Source organism: Lepus europaeus, chromosome X, assembly GCF_033115175.1.
Source record: "Lepus europaeus isolate LE1 chromosome X, mLepTim1.pri, whole genome shotgun sequence".
Lineage (NCBI taxonomy): Eukaryota > Metazoa > Chordata > Mammalia > Lagomorpha > Leporidae > Lepus > Lepus europaeus.
The window spans coordinates 32,919,957-32,937,195 of record NC_084850.1 but is presented as its reverse complement, the minus strand read 5'-3'; the positions used below and the strand labels follow the sequence as shown (position 1 = coordinate 32,937,195).

Here is a 17,239-nt window from a genome sequence, read left to right as displayed (position 1 = left end):
TACAGCACTGAGAAGTTTCCAGCTACTCTGTCAATGAGAGAAATTGAGAAAAATTACAGCACAGGCTTTCATTTCTGGCAGGTTTGCTTCTTGTGGTTTGCAAGTTGCTTAAGAAAGAGAAGGGCCAAAACCCCTAATGATTTCCCTAAGTGTTTATAGAGCAAAGGGATGGAGAACTGGGAACCATTTCTTGCAGTGCACATGCAAAGTACACAGACAGGTATTGCTTTACCTTTAGGGTATTTTCTCTTATGCTTTTAGCATGTAAAAGAGATCAGAGCAGGGAGAAAAATGAAGACAAAGATGAAGAAAGCTTTGCAAAGAATATTTCTGTATCTACCATATGATCTTAAGAAAAAGTCAAAATGAATTAAATCTGTTAAAGAATAAAGAAACCAATCAGCCTCTTTTCAGACGATTCCTAATTTTTTCCTCTAAAAGAAATTCAAATCAAAGTTGATGTCAGGGCACCTTGTATTTCTAAGAAGTCTATTTTTGAAACCAACGTCAGTAGGATACAGTGTTCCCCATTATGTAAGCCCTTCAGAACATTATGGACTTGAAAGTGTCCACCTGCTTTGAGCAGTTTTGATTCAGAACTGAATGTCTGTAATATTACCACATGGTAATTGTCTCAGCTCAAATGGATTACAGACCAGAAGTTTTTATGGCTACCAAATAGCATGTATTTTAAGACGACATTTGAAAATAGCATCTGGTTGCTAGCAGGGCTCCTTAGTATCCTTTGGCCTGTCATTCCATTCATTTTATCCGTGACTCTGAGGATTAGCCAGGACTAGACAAGAGAACCAACCCTAGGGTAAACTAGGAAACCAAAGCCTGATAGACAGGAGTGCAGGAGTGGTGGCAGGATTGTGATAAAGTCATACAAACAGCTTGGCAATTCAGTTTCCATGACTCTTGGTCTACTACTCTCTCCATTGGGACACACTGGCTCACTTCGGTAAGCTTGTTGAATTATGGGAAGATTGGTGGCATATGAGTCAGATATGGCATCCTTAACTCACTTCAAGGGGCTTACATTCTAGTTGAATTTTAAGCTTTTCTATCCAAGATACCTATCCTGCTTAACTGTGGCCTCCAGGATAATGTAACACACACCTCTAGGTATTATTTAAAATATGTGAGAACCCCATCTAGACAGCTGGGGAGTTCTGCCCTTCCAGAGGAAATATTACCTAACCACCAAAAACGAGAGGCAGGAAAAAGGCTAGAAAGAAATTGAGGACCTAATTAAGAAGATGCCTCGCAGTGGGCAGCAGCCATGTTCCTTACACTCCTAGCGCTTAGAACTAAGGATAAAGGTAGGGGAAGGGGTTACTTTGGGAAAGGCCAGACATGCTACCACTCAGATTTCTGTTCTGGCTTAGAAAATGGAAGAGAACTTGGAGATGACCACAAGGCTAGGGGTACAGTTGATTTTAGGTCACATATCCTGAGGGTCCCCAGACTCCATACTCCCAAGACAAATGGCAATTTTACAGATTCTATTCACACTAACATTTCTCGGCCTAGAAGAAATTCTCTTAGGTTATCACCATTCTGAAATAGATTCATTTTCCCATTTTCTGTTGAGAAAGGCAAAAAGTCGATCCATCCTATCTAAAAGGTAGTGAAGCAAGGGTCCAGTAACAAATGCCAAGCAGTCTATTCTTCAGGTGATTACATTGGGCTTTGGCAGAAGCACGGATGATTTAATTAAAAATGTCCCTCTCCTTCAAATGATGCCTATGAACTCCAGGAAGGAGCACTGATGACACATGGAAATCTGCCATTCCGAGCAGAGGTGCTGGAAAAATATTCCCAACAAAATTTAGCCTCTCAAGGCCTTCATCAAGCTCTAGGGACACTCCTTTATCTTCACTTTGTCTTTAACTCTCTCAGTTCTCACAAGGACAAGGAATTCTAATCGATAGATCCAGACTGGGACATCTGTTCTGGAGAAAGAAATGAGGAGACCCTGTTGTGACACTGCTTGTTGTTGCACAGATTTAAATAGACCTCATCCCTTTCTCCAGATCTTAACAATCGCAGACAGAAAATATCCCATAGAGTACATCCAATAAAGCAGTTTAAGTCCTGTCCCCCAACACACAGCAATTATATTCCTACTGACGAGCTTGATTCTTCCCCATTCCTTTCTCCAACACATTTCAACTTCCAAAAGAAATATTTGTCAAAGATCACAAGAGCCTATGGTTGATACAGGGATAAGGGATCGGGTCATGTCTGCTTCTCAGATAAGATACCATACCTTATGCTTTACACAACAAGACACTGCCTGCTCCCTCTCTCCATCCTCTCCCCTGCTTTCATAAAGAGCTTTAAAATGGTAGCTGACAAGCTGCTGCTCATGCGCAGTCTCCAGGTGGGTAACAAATTTTCTATCAGCTAACCAGATGGGAAGGCTATATGATATCACAAGCCTTCCAGCTGAAAGAATTTTTAAAATTACATTTAAATATCTGCCTAAAACCTGTGAGATTCCTAAGTGCATCATCCCTATACGTATGAGTTTGTTGGTTTTTAAGTTTCATGAAATTTACAACTTTGGCAGCCCACCTATGAAAGGGATTATAAATCCCCTCAAGCTAAATCCCCTCCAATAATGCAGTTGCTCTGGGTTTGCCACTGGTGAGTGGAAAAATCAAACCTAATTTAGTGTGTTTACTGAGCCCACACAGCCACTCGTAAGCCGCTTGATTAAAATCCTTTAAGTAGTCAGAATGCAAGAAAAGCACTAGCAAACTCTTACCCTGAGCTCTTTCCATTTGCTGGTTTTTGTCTGTCAACTGGAGCACCCTCATAACACCTACTTACCCACCTAGGTTCTGAAAATGACTTGCCTACAGCTGTGGCCTGCACAGGCAGAGGCTTGAGGACAAAAGGCTGCTGGAGTGGTTCAGGACACCACAAGAGGCACTTCATTACTGAGTCGGAATTTCACCTACTCCCTAGCCCCATCCATAATTCTTCAGGCTCTCTCCCAGCCACAGCTGGCTTTCATAAGAGCAGAGACCAAGAGTACAATCCATTCCGGGAGTTGGCTTTTTCAGTTCTTCATCAATGTTGGCCTCCTTGTCTTGAAAATAACCTTTCCCCTCCATCTGAGTGCTATGGTAGAACCAGGAGGGCTAAATGGGTATTTGGGGACACTTATTATTGCTCCTCTCCATTCCTTTAAGATGTAAGTTCATAGTTCCACAAACATTATACCAAGCGGATCTTAAGCCCTGAAATAAACAATCATCAAAACTACTTTTAAATATGGAAGAGGGGATAGTGGTGGTGGAGGGTAAGGGCTTCTCTGTGGCTGGCTCTGAGCAGACAAGATGGTTCTTCTGCTTTGTTCTCTCACCAGCATACTCATATGCATGGATTTCAAACTTGTTTGCACCAAAATAAACGTATCTTTTAATTCTATTTCCCATTAACTTCTTGATTGTGAACTCCCCTTGAGCAAGAGATGGGAGGAGTTGCTAAGTCTCTCATTTAGCTGATGGTCCTTGGGGCTCAATCAGCAGCTCCCTTCCTTTCTATTGCGTGAGTGCTCTTCCACCTGCTTTTCTGCTTGCCCTTTGCCTTTCTCCACCTGAAATAGATATTTTTAAAGATGTGGCATGGGGAGTCGCCTTTTGGAGCCAGGTGTACATCAGTGAGGCTTAATTAAGGACAGGTTGCACGCCATTCTTAGCTGGGGGAAAGACTCCCAGAGACACAAACTCTGCCTTCTTTGAAAAAGTTCCTGAGAAAGAAACAATTCCGAAAAGGTAGAGATGGTAGGGGACAAAAAGGCAAATGCCTGAAGTGAGCAGATTCTCCCTTTTATGATTTCCAAAACACATCCAACTACGAATGGCCTTCTCTGGGCATTTGTTTTGTGGTTGAATGTTCCTGGGAACCAGACACAAAAAGTGCTGCTTTGTCCAGCGAGCCACCTCACGATAGTATTTACTAGTGCTTACAATGTAGTGGGGCTTCAGTTCCAGGGCTGACTTAGTGGACTTTATTTTTCTTTTGAAGGGGATCAGGATTCTCAAACTCTTTTCTACTCCCGCTTAAAAATAGTTCAGTTCCCCTAAACTCCTTGTAAACTGATTAACTGATTTTCTCACACAAATGCCCCCTTATTTCTTCCTTCCAAAACAAAGAAATGGCAATTTCTCCTAGAACTATCTCATAAAAAACTAGTTACATTAAATAATTATATTCCAATGAGATCAAATGGGTAATGATCAAATGGTATTTTCGTGTTCTGAGCAGGAGGCAGAGACATGTTGGCAAGAAGAGGAGGCTGCCTTATCTGTGAATTCTCTTGGCATGACAGGACTCTTTGTAGATGATTCAGACTCTCTGCCAAAGAAACCCTGCTAGCTTTCTGGCCTACTCCATTCTCCCCAGTAGCCTTGCTTTCTACAACCAGGTCTAGCACCAGGTAAAAGGGTGAAATAGATTAATTTTGTCATTGGCTCCCCTCCAGTTAGCATGGGGAACAGGATAATCAGGAGTCACCTGGGAACAGAGAGTTGCAGCCACAAGTAGTAATGCTGAGGGAAGCAAGGGAAGGAGAGAACCTGATAGGATCTTTCTTATTCCACAAGCCTTCACTGACTATCCTATGCCAAGCAGCACAAATGGACTCTGAAAGTATAAAGGTGCACTATGACTGAGGGAGTAGAATTAAGAAAAAAAAATTGAGGAAAGGGGCATTCAGAGAAATAGAGCAACTTATAGTCTTTAGTATCAGAGAGCCAAGGAAAGAGGATACATACTCGGCACCGGTGCTGTGACATAGCAGGTTAAGCCTCTGCCTTCAGTGCTGGCATCCCATGTGGGTGCCGGGTCAAGTAACAGCTGCTCCTCTTCTAATACAGCTCCCTGTTAGTGGCCTGGGAAAAGCAACAAAAGATGGTCCAAGTGCTTGAGCCTCTGTACCCACATGGGAGACCCAGGAAAGGCTCCTGGCTTTGGCCCTGCTCAGCCCCTGCTTTTGCAGCCATTTGAGGAATGAACCAGAGGATGGAAGATTCTCTCTCTCTTTCTCTCTCTGACTTTCAATTAAATATTTTTTTTAAAAAGGGCACATATTCCAAAAGGCTATGAGCAGTGCATATCCAAGGGAGGGTCTTTGAATTTGGCAACCAAGTATACAGTTCAAGAAACCCGTTCAATACATGAGAAGGGCTAGATGTTACATCTCAGGTGTAAAAGAAGAAAATGATGTTGCAATAGATAGTAAAGGTAGTTTTTCAAGAAGAATGGTACTATAAGGAGAAATGTAGTGAGGATAACAGGGTAACCTAATATAAAAGTGGGTGGAGTGATTTTTGTTTCTTTTTTGTTAGGAAACAGAATTACATGAGTATGATTTTAAGCAAATAAGACAAGTCAATGGTTTTCAAATTAAGCATTATAATTTCCTGGAAGGCCACCTGAGTCCCGCCCCCATAGTTTCTAATTTCATACACGAGAGGCCTGAGAATTGGCACTTACAGCAAGTTCCCAGGTGACCCTTTTGCTGCTAGTCCAGGGACCACACTTTGAAGACCATTGGGACAGATCAACAGAAAAGTAAAAATTAAAGATGAAAGAGAGACAACAGCTGGAGCTGGATATTATGGCAGAAAATGAGATGTATGGAATGAGTGGAGTAAATCTTAGAGTACCACGTTCTATGAAATGAAAATGCACAGGAGGAATGGAGGAAGATTCAGCAATATGGTAAAAAGGAGAGGGACACTGAGGTGACAGAGCCCATATCAAATGGACTGTAACTTCTCAGTATAGAAAGAGGCAAGACCATCTGCAAAGAGGATAGGACTGGTAAGGATTAGGAACAGGGAGAATTTGGAAATAAGCATTATTCAATACTTAAAGGAGAATCTACTTTGGGGTGATACATGATGGGTTTAATTTTAGCATTGATGAGTTTGAGATGCAGTGAGCCGCCAAGGTAGATTTGGTCAGTAGACAGTTGGCTTCAATAAACACATGCTTTCTGCAACTTCCACTGGGATGTAGAGCGTGTAAAATATCCTCCTTGCAAGGAAGTATTTTTGTCTGTTTCAGCTGTCTTGTTCAGTGCTTCATCCTACCATCTAGAATAGTGCTTGACACAGAACAGCATTACGAACCTAATAAGGGTTGATAGAGGTTTATAATTGCAGATAAAACTAGTATATAGTGTATAGGAGAAACTTGCAAGTGAGAATCTGTGGTTAGAACATTATGCTGGTTAAGGGAGTGGGTACTGGAATCTGAAGACCAGGATTCTAATCCCAGCCTCTCAGTACTTCAGTTTCTCCTTCTCTAACATGGGGATGGTAATTGTACCAACATTAAGACTGCTGTGAGAATAAATGAGGTAATATGTATAAGGTGCTCAGTACAGGGCTTCCCACAGAATGAACACTCAATAAATGTTAGCTAGCTGTTTATCATCTGCATTTCCCCTTACATTAATTAAGGGGCTTGAGTTACCATTGTAATTCAAGGCACTAAAACAGCATTCTTTGAAAAGACAGTCTATCTCAGTCTTCATCATTCTTCTTCCACTTCTCCTCATTAGTAGGAATATTGAGGCATAACTCTAACATGGTATAAAATTAGTCCACATTGGTGTTTTCATTTCCTGATATACCATCCCAAAGCCTTTCCTTAATCAGAAGCATTTTTCTATGTTTGTATTTTAAGACCTGGATCCAAACTAAGGCCTGCTGCTGTTCTAAAGGAGAACAAAAGAAATAAGGACAGAAATTCCTAGTGTCCATTTTCATGGGACTGTTATAATAACGTGGCCTCTTCTGCCTGAGTTAATTATGTAGTGCACTACTGACATTGATTTTATTGATCTGATACATGTAGGTGCTATACTAATATTTATCACTAGAAAATATAGCTACTCTATACATTAATATGTATCCTTGTAAATGTTTTACCTTATTATTGTCCGTGCATAAATATATCACATGTTCATGTGTGCAAATATCACAATTATCAACATATTTTCTAAGCATCTACAGCTTCTATAGAATCTGTTGCAGTGATAGACACAAAATTAGAAGATTGAACAAAGAACTTATGTCTTAACAGACATACTCTTGAAAAAATAATTCAGGAATAATACAAGATGGCAAACAGCCAAGAATTATTATACTGACTACTATGGCCTTCTATTGCCCTTCATGGTGGAGAAGGAGGCAGATACAAGAATTATATGCTGGCCGGCGCCGCGGCTCACTAGGCTAATCCTCCGCCTTGTGGCGCAGGCACACCGGGTTCTAGTCCCGGTCGGGGCGCTGGTTCTGTCCCGGCTGCCCCTCTTCCAGGCCAGCTCTCTGCTGTGGCCAGGGAGTGCAGAGGAGGATGGCTCAAGTGCTTGGGCCCTGCACCCCATGGGAGACCAGGAGAAGCACCTGGCTCCTGCCATCGGATCAGCGCGGTGCGCTGGCTGCAGCGCGCCTACCGCAGCGGCCATTGGAGGCTGAACCAACGGCAAAGGAAGACCTTTCTCTCTGTCTCTCTCTCTCACTGCCCACTCTGCCTGTCAAAAAAAATTAATTAATTAATTAAAAAAATAAGAATTATATGCTATTACGCTTGCTCCTCAAGAGTTTCCAGTCAAATGAGGGAGAAAAGACATAAGAGCATGAAAATTAAAATAAGTGAACAAGAGTTAGACAGTTATATGTAACAAGGGAATGCAAGCTGAGTTGCAAGATAGCAAAAAAAAAAAAATAGGACAAAAATATGGAGGCAGGGACAGGCATATGACATAGCAGTTAAGTCATAGCTTGAGATTGGATGCCCACATCCCATATCCAAGTGCTTGGGTTTGAATGCTGGCTCTACTGCTGATTCCAGCTTCCTGCTAGTGCACACCTAACAGGCAACAAGTAGCTGGTGGCAGACCTGGATTGAGTTCCTAGCTCCTGGCTTCAGCTTGGCCTAGCCCCATCTCTTGCAGTCATTTGGGGAGTGAAGCAATAGATGGGACATCTCTGCCTATCTCTCTGCCTTTTCAAATAAATAATATAATAAATACAAATTATTAAATGGAGTCAGTTTCCCCTAAAGTGCTGTGTCTCAGAGGACAAAATGCCAGTGCCCTGGCCTTATTTTATCATCAAGTAAAAGCATTGTAGGCCCACTGAATGCTAATACTTTTCTAATCCAAGCACTGACAAATTGATTGGTTGCAGTGATTTAAGACCTTATGTTTCCACCGAAGAAGTATATTTGGTGACAAATAACTGATTGAAATGCTGACTCTAAAAGTCATATATGTATTTGTTTTTCAGAGAGCTGATATAGCTGTTGCTCCGCTAACTATAACACTGGTCCGTGAAGAAGTCATAGATTTTTCAAAGCCGTTTATGAGCCTGGGCATCTCCATCATGATAAAGAAGCCTCAGAAATCAAAACCAGGCGTATTCTCATTTCTGGATCCCTTGGCTTATGAAATCTGGATGTGCATTGTCTTCGCTTACATTGGAGTTAGTGTAGTTCTTTTCCTAGTCAGTAGATTCAGCCCTTACGAATGGCACTTGGAAGATAACAATGAAGAACCTCGCGACCCGCAAAGCCCTCCTGACCCTCCAAATGAATTTGGGATATTTAACAGTCTTTGGTTTTCCTTGGGTGCCTTTATGCAGCAAGGATGTGATATTTCTCCAAGGTTTGTTTCCATGTCATTCCCAGCGTGTCCTTGCATTTTATGGCCATACTCCATTCCTGTATGTCTGGCATTTACCCATCTCAACTTCAGATTTCTTCCATTCAGCATTCCATCCAACGACAAATTATCATTAAGCCATTTTGTTCGCTTGCTTACATCCATGAGCTGAGTGGCTACTGGTATGGATTTGATGTCTTTCATGAACTTCTATGGTATCATATATTTATATACATTTAAACTGTGGATCAAAGTAAACATTTAAACTGTGGGTCAAAGACAACATTGCTGGCTAACTAATATTAATGCTATTCAGATAAAACAAATACTAAATCTTAAAGAGATAAGATGTGGTTTCCTCATTAAGTGAGCTAAAACATTTTCTCATTTTTCATGAAATTGTATCTAAACAAAATTTGCAAGAAGACAGAACTCTTTTTTAAACTCTCCTATCTTCTCCCTGTCAGTGCTCTCCTGTTTTCATTTTGCTCTCAGACTTGCTAGAAGTATCCATTCTGATAGCTCACCCAAGTTTTCTAGTTAAAACTATAAAACTTAAAGGAAACGTGAGACAATCTGTGTGACCTTGGATTGGACAAAGAATTCTTACAGAGAATATAGAAAGCACAATTCATTAAAAATTTGATAAATAGAACTTCACCAAAAACCAAAATGTGACATTGCCAAAGACACCCTTACGAAAAATGGTGCTACAGCATGGATAAATCTTGAAAATATGCCAACAGAAATAAGCCAAGTACAAAAGGCCACATATTATATAACTCTATTTATTGAATGTCCCATAATATATTATTGCATATGTCCAAGATAAACAAATCCATACAAACAGGAAGTACATTGTGGTTGCGGGGGCCATGAAGGGAGCAGAGAGGAGATAATCAGAGCCAGGGTTAGTATGAGGCAAGTGAGCCTGGGAAGAAAATATTAGCAAGTTACATAACTGATAAAAGACTTATATCCAGAATATATCACAATCTCTTGTACTCAATAAAAATAAGACAACTCAATTTTGAAAATGGACAGAAGATTTGAATAGACATTTCTCCCAAAGAAAATGTACAAATGGCTAATAAGTACTCAAAAAGATTTTCTACATTATTAGTCATTAGGGAAATACAAATTAGCCACAATGAGATAGCTCTGCAGGTGCTCTAGAATGGCTATAATCCAAAGGGCCGAAACAAGTAGTAGTAAAGATGTGGAACAACTGTAAATCCCATCCATTAATAGTAGGAATGCAAAAGCCTACTGTCACATTGGAAAATAATTTGGCAGGTTTTGATAAAATTAGACATATGCTTTAAAATACGACACGGCAATTCTATTCTTAGGCATTTACCTAGGAGAAAGGAAACTATCCAAAGACTTACATACAAATGTTCATAGTAGCTTCATTATTAATAGCCAAAAAGAAGAAACAATCTAAATGTCCATCAGCTAGTGAATAAATAAACAAAACATGGTATACCCATAAAAAGGAGTACTATTCAGCAATTAAAAAGAACAGATGGTTGAAACATGGGTAAACTTTGAAAACAAGCCAAGTGAAATAAGCCAGACAGAAAGGGCCACCTATTATACAATTCCATTTATTAAATTCCATTTATGAATATTCTATAATGTATTATCCCACTTGTCTGAGATAGACAAATCCATAGAGACAGAAAGTACATTAGTGCTTGCCAGAGCCCTGAGGGAAGTTAGGGCATAATCAAGGCCAAGGTTAGGATGAGGCAAGTGAGGCTGAGTAGAACAGGTAAGGGATCAGATCCAAGCTTTATGTAAAAATTAGATATTGTACTCATCATGGGCCTTTTGCATTCATTCTGACTCTTTAAAATATAGCACTCAAATGCTGCTTACCTTACTTAATGAGATTTTGACACCTTCCCTCCTGTTAAATGTTGCCTGTGGAGCAAATGCCTCACTTGCCTCATGCTAGTCTCAGGCCTGCCAAGATTAACTGCAAATGGGCATTTTTGAAGTGTCAAGGTTATTCCAAAACTGTACGATAATGATACCTGCACAACTCCAACTTTTCTAAAATCATCGATGGCACATTTACATTGGTGAATTTTATGGTATGCATAGTTTGTCTCAGTAAAGCTAGTGAAAATATTGAAAATCTTGCTTTTAAAGCTCAAAAAAAAGACAATATTGAGTATGAATGTCCTGGGTCACCCTCACCCACTTAAAGTGTCAACTCACTGTTGGTGAATTCATAATAACAAAGTGTTATAAGTCAAGGTTTCATCCTTATTTCAGAAAGAAAAGCAATTTTTTTCTCAAACAAAAAGTGCTATATTTTACAAAAAAAAAATTGAACATTAACAAAATACTGATGGGAGTCATTCATACAGAGGTATAGGGATTTCCTTTGGTTCCTTCCATGTTTTCACAGTGTATTTCATTCTGAGATCATCTTCTTGAAACATAGGACATTGAAAATGCAACTTTGCAGCATAACTTGCTGTTAATCATCTGTAGTAGCTTTTTATACTAGCCTGCGTGGGGCAAACCTCCTTTGTGTAAGTCACATGTTTTCTGCCACCCTCAATGTGCTTAGTCAGATTTTCTAAATTATTTCACTCCCTGTTCCTTTTGTGCTAAGATTGTGTCATTCTGTGATATCATCTGGCAGTTCATTTGTTTTGCTTGTTTTTTCCTTTTTTTTTATTTTTTGAAATGTTCACTTCAAGAGACTAGAGTTATTGGATGAGTCTGTAATTGAAAGATGTTTAACAAAGCTGGTAATCTGTGTTGAGACAATGCTGAAGAGTCATTAAGGCTGGAGATTTTATTAGTTTCTGTAAATGGATTTTCAAAACTAAATTTATGATAACCACACTGGAGTGCTGATTGCTATTCTGCATACTCAAACAGGTCTCTCTCAAAAAAAAAACATTTTTTAGGAATATTTAAGCATATCACTTTGTTAAGTAGTAACTTGAAGATAATGACCTAAAATAACAAGTTAGATCATTTTTTTTAAAAAAAAATTTATAGCAAAAATTTAGGCTGTGGCTCTTATAGGGCACTGAAATACATCAAATGCTTTTTTCAAAGTACAGGCTTATATTATATAGTTCTAGATAATGTCATATGGAGCAATGGCTTTTTTTTTTTACCATGACCCAGAGGAAGAAATGCATTTTTCATCATGACTCAGTAGACATACATGTATATAACAAAACATTACCCTTAGCATGTGCCATGTACTCTGATATTTCCTGCTCTGTTTTATTTTTTTATATGCTGGTCATAACTCAAGCCAGCATTTAAGGCCCAGTCTATGGAATAACACTGGTCTCAAGGAACAATTATTATCCTGATTGTGCTTTCCAGTGATAAATTATTAACTTTATGAGCTCTATATTTTCCACCATATGGGTGATCCCTCCTCTGATACTGTCTTTTGTGTCCTTCCAAAGAAATTATGTCTTTAAGCCTTTTAATAAAATCTTACACTTCTTATCATATTTATTATATGCCAGTAAGGAGGAAACATGTTTCCACTTATCTTGAGAGCTGTATTGATTAAATAGTCATGCTCAATTGTGTAACAGCCAAACCCCTACTGTAATGTGTTTCTCAATCCACAGATGTAGGAATTCCTGATAACATAGTTACACTCAAGATTTGTGGTTGCCTTCACTGCAAACACCAGCATTATAATTTATTTCTGCTTAATGGCCATACTTGGAATGCAAAAACTCTCCAGAAAGCCCAGAATGTGAGCAAGCATTGTACACTCTGACTTTTCTCAAAATTGAAGCAATTCAAAGACTTATAAGAGAACACATTTTAAAGTAACATTAACAAATATTAGAGCAGGAGGTGTCAGAAAGAAATTTGTCCAATTGCTGTTATTTACTGGAGGCTAGGGACCAACAATCTTCACTGAGCTCCCACTGTATGGGCACTTTACCTGCATTGTCACATGGATCTTAATCATCAAACACTGCCAGGAGGCAGGGCATCAGCCTTATTTTTAAGCTGAAGAAAGTGACAGATTAAATGATTTGCACAGGCCCATAGCTAGTGGCAGAGGCAGAATTCAAATCTAGTTCCAATTCCAAAACCTATCCTTTTTCCACTTTTTGGTGCTTTTTCTCATATCACAGACAAAGTAACAGTAACTCAAATAGATGACATGCTGCAACCAAAAGCTACGGAGGTTTGGAAGCCAACAGAACAGTTGCAAGAGATTGGAATCAAGTTGATTTGGGTGCAAAAAGAATATTGAAACTCATGCATAGTTTTTTCTTAATACTCCTTTCCATGAACTTCTGAAATTATTTTAGAGGCAGAGAGAGGGAGAGAGACAGACAGACAGAGAGTTCCCATCTGCTGGTTCACTTCCCAGATACCCATAATGGCTGGGACTGGGCCAAGCCAAAGCCAGGAGATAGGAATTCAGTCCAGGTCTCCTATATCAGTGACAGGGATCCAACTATCTGAGCCATCACGGTTGCCTCCCAGATTCGCAACTGCAGGAAGCTGGAGTCAGGAGCCAGAGCTGGGACTCAAACTTGGGGATGCAGTGGGATGTAGATGGCTTAACCACTAAACCAGACACCAGCCTTCCACAAACTTTTGAAGACCCCTCATATGCATGGTTTTCTTTTTTCTTTTTTTTCTTTTTCGCACTAAAATAAACCTCCCATGAACTTCTTCAAGTATCTCATGTTTCCACTCCCACACATTGCTTCCCACTACCGACCTGGAGATCCACTGTTTGTTCCATTCCTTTTCTCAGGCTGAGGCACAAGAGCTTTATTTCAGCCTCCCAACCTCTGAAGAAAGTCTGCCTTTGCCCGGATTGTTAATGAAAGTAGGCAGTGAGCATTTAAAATGCTGCCAAGCATGTATTCACTCGAGGTAAAAGACTGGAAAATCAGCAATGAGACATCAAAACTTCTGGCATCATTCCATTTCTATCAAATAAAGTTATTGACAGTTACACAGAGGCTTAAAGAGTCTATGTCAATATTAGGTTTGATATTTTCAACTACTCCAATTGTTCAGAGCAAATTACTTTGTTCTACATAAAGCTGGGGGCTGGCTCAACTTTAGAGAGGGTAATCAATGTAATAAGCTGAGGCTCTATCTATACCTGAACTGATTTGTTGTGGGCAATGGGGAGGAGGTGTAAAAAGATTCAATTCAACCCTCCGCCCTCTGAGTGGAGGGTGGAGAGATGAGCAGTGGGTGTAGCCAGATGGAGGGAGCCCGCTGGTTAAGCATGTGGGTGTTGGAATTAGCCTCACTGGATTCACAATCTGCTTAGCGGTTGTGTAACCTGGGGCAAATTACTAAACCTTGCTAAGCACCAGTTCCTTATCTGTAAAATGTAAAGCGCAGTGCCTAGAGTATAAATTTGCAACAAATATTACCTATTGTTATTAAATTGGCCTCTCTTAATTATCCCAGATTCATAAATACTAATGGAACCAAATGCACTTGCATTTCAGTTCCTTAAACTCCTTAGAAATATGGCTGAAATGCTAGGCAGTAAGAAATAGCTGGCCTCTGATGAGAAATAGCTGGCAACATTCCTTCTTGATTCCATATACTGCTTTCTTTAAGGATTATGCCTCTTACAAATACTTTGATTGCATTATTCGACAATGCTTTACTGACATTGGCATGAGGTCACAACTTTTAATCTGAAATTTATTTCCTTTTTAAAATGTTGATATAGCCACTAAGCAGTATCAACTAAGCAGAGCCCAAGTCCTTCCAGGCAAATGCTCCCCCTGCTGACATCCTGTGAAGCTGCAGGGACACGTGAGAGCTTAGCCAAGATGAAGAGGGTTGGGGGAATTAGTACAGAGAAAATGGAAGAACAGCTAATTTGATCCCAATTACTGTGTGCAGATTATTCCAAAGGTATTACTCTCCTAAGTTTTCAAGATACCTGATATGTGGGAGAACAGTAGAGGGGATCCGTCCAGGTTAGTTGACACATAGATCCTCCTTTACAATGGAAAATGTGAGCAGAATAATAAAAAGACATAAGGATATAAAATGAATGGGATCAAATACAACAGGAATTTTTGGCTCCATTTTAAGCACTATCTTTGCCTCTGGAGATGTATCACCTCTGTCTTAACCCTCCTGCAAATTCACTTCAAAGCAGTAGTGATGTGATAATAAATTAATGATGTAATAGCAGAATTTTTATTACAACTATTTCTTGACTTTTCTGGATGAGAGCCGTAGTTTTCAGTCTTTGGAACATGGTTACTTATTCTCATCAAAGAAGAATGTAAGAGCTAGAGATTGATTCTTCTCATTTTTAAAAAATCTGTCACAGTCACAGCATCGAATGGAGTGCAGAAATGATGCATTCCTTGGAAGAAAGATTTAAAAAAAGAAATGATGAAGAGTTTGTACAAAAGAGAAGTGGTTTTCAGTTCCAGCACTTCATCTTATGACGCTAGTAAAGTACAGATTGCAAAATTTATTTACAAGATGAAAGTTATAGCAAACAGCTCCCTTTTATTATAATTTCACATGTCATAAAATGCATTCTATTATTAACGCAGAAACTATATTCTCATGATTACAGATAACAAGAGTATTAGATCTTATTTGATATACAGATTTTGTAATGTTTTATGTCTGTTTTTGTTTGTTGCTAAGTTACTTTCATTAACATCATGCCATCTCTTACATTGCTTCAAAAGGTATGATATGTGTGTTATAATGCACTTTTATAAACACAGAATTGCAGCATCTTACAGCCATTTCATTATGCTAAACGCAAAGTCTGTCTTGTGCAACAGAACTATTTGAAATTAATGTTGAACATTTTGCAGCTACATTAATGGAGGGAAAGGTACTGGAAAATGACAGGTCTTTTTAATTTAACTATAAAGTCTGGTCTTATTTTAATAGATCCTTTATAAAATGTGATGGGGTTGACCCATCAGTCACTTTTTATACAGCCTCCATGTGAAATGTGGGTGTAAAGTGACTGTAGTTTCACTAATGAGAAAAGGGAAATGTAAAAATGCTTATGGAGTTTCTTCACTGTGGGTTCCACTGCACTTTTTCTCAGGGAAAGGAATTAGGCATCCTAGCAGTAGAAATCTTTTGTCAAAGCTGCTCCTATCTTGGGAGGTTACCGGTGAGTGCAACCTCATACAATCCACATCAAGTCCACAGAAATGTTTTTTGTTCCATCTATGCTGAGATTTCTGGATACTACTATACAATTTCTGCGTGGATCATCACCCAAATTCTCCATGCCCATAGGTATATGACCACAACATTAGCCACATAATTGCCAAAGTTAATAACCATGTAGACAAGAGACCACAAAAATGAACATTTTGCATTTAGGTTTATTTTCAGTCGTGTCAACAACCAATTTCAGCTGAGTCATTCGGATTAAGCACATGATGATCTGAGTCAGTATAAAGGTGGCCAGAATCACCAGATGATGATGTGCAAGCTTGATTTTAGATCAGACAGACACAGCCACAGTCCATTAGTCTCAATAGAATGGGACAATGTAATTTCCAAAAATTACAGTACTTTTCTCCACATTCCAAGTACATAATGCATAAACTACCATTAGTATTCACAGCAGCAAAATACACCTCTTTCTGCATCAAACTGTGGTTCTGGAATTACTCCAAAGCCATTTTGCCTCTTGGTCCAGGCAAAACCCCATCATTCCAAATAAGGAAGACATTGACAATTCCACTCGAAGGGAACAACAGATAATAAACAATAACTAGCCACGCATATTTGGTTCCCCTACAACTGTGCTTTCCAGTGTTTGCAGAAAAATAGCACCTTCTATAATTTATACACTCTTCTGGATTGTCTCATCCAAAATAGGGGTATTTTGTACTAAGAAATGTGGGTGTTTATTTCCTAATGTGTTAGTACAGATGTTTAATTTCCACTTTCTCTGTTCTCTGCCTCAGTGTCTGTCTATAAAACACCTCCTTTTATTTATCTATAAAATAGTACCTGATATAGGGATGATTCTAAGAGTTGTACATGTCAAGCAATTAGAACAGAGTCTAGCACATGGGAAGTACTTACTAAGCAATGGCTATTATTGTTAGCATTTTTATTATCCTACTGCTATGGATGGTACTTTGGAGTGTTAACCTTACAGTGACACTATTTCCGAAGTCAGATCAGTCCACGATAAATTAAATGTGCATGGCAACAATGAATAAAGACTATAAAAGGCCTGAATTACTAATTGAAACACTGAATACTTTGAGCGTTTGGAAGTGGGACACATTCTTTTCTGACTCATCCAGATGTTTTTACCTCTTCTGATTAAAAGAGAAGCATTCCCAGATGAAATCCTGAGAGAGTATAACTAGTAGTTAGAAAAATCTGTTGCAAAGCAAATTTTCACATCTGAAAAGTTAAAAGTAATCATGTTCAAGAAAAAAAGAAATAAGAGTTGTTTCAGGCATTCAGGGACCAATGGGAACTGCAGACAAATTAAAAAATCAAGTAGATTTGTTACAGTTAACTAATGAAGAA

General features: G+C 39.1%; 1 protein-coding gene across 2 annotated transcripts in view; it reads left to right on the top strand.

Annotated features, from left to right (window-relative positions):
- The window catches only part of GRIA3 (glutamate ionotropic receptor AMPA type subunit 3), a 308,553-nt gene that overhangs the window by 239,463 nt on the left and 51,851 nt on the right, over positions 1-17,239 (top strand). For both annotated transcript variants that reach the window (XM_062182985.1, XM_062182986.1), the window contains exon 11: positions 8,322-8,698. In XM_062182985.1, coding sequence (XP_062038969.1) covers positions 8,322-8,698 — 377 coding nt within the window. The remainder of the gene's footprint in view (positions 1-8,321; positions 8,699-17,239) is intronic.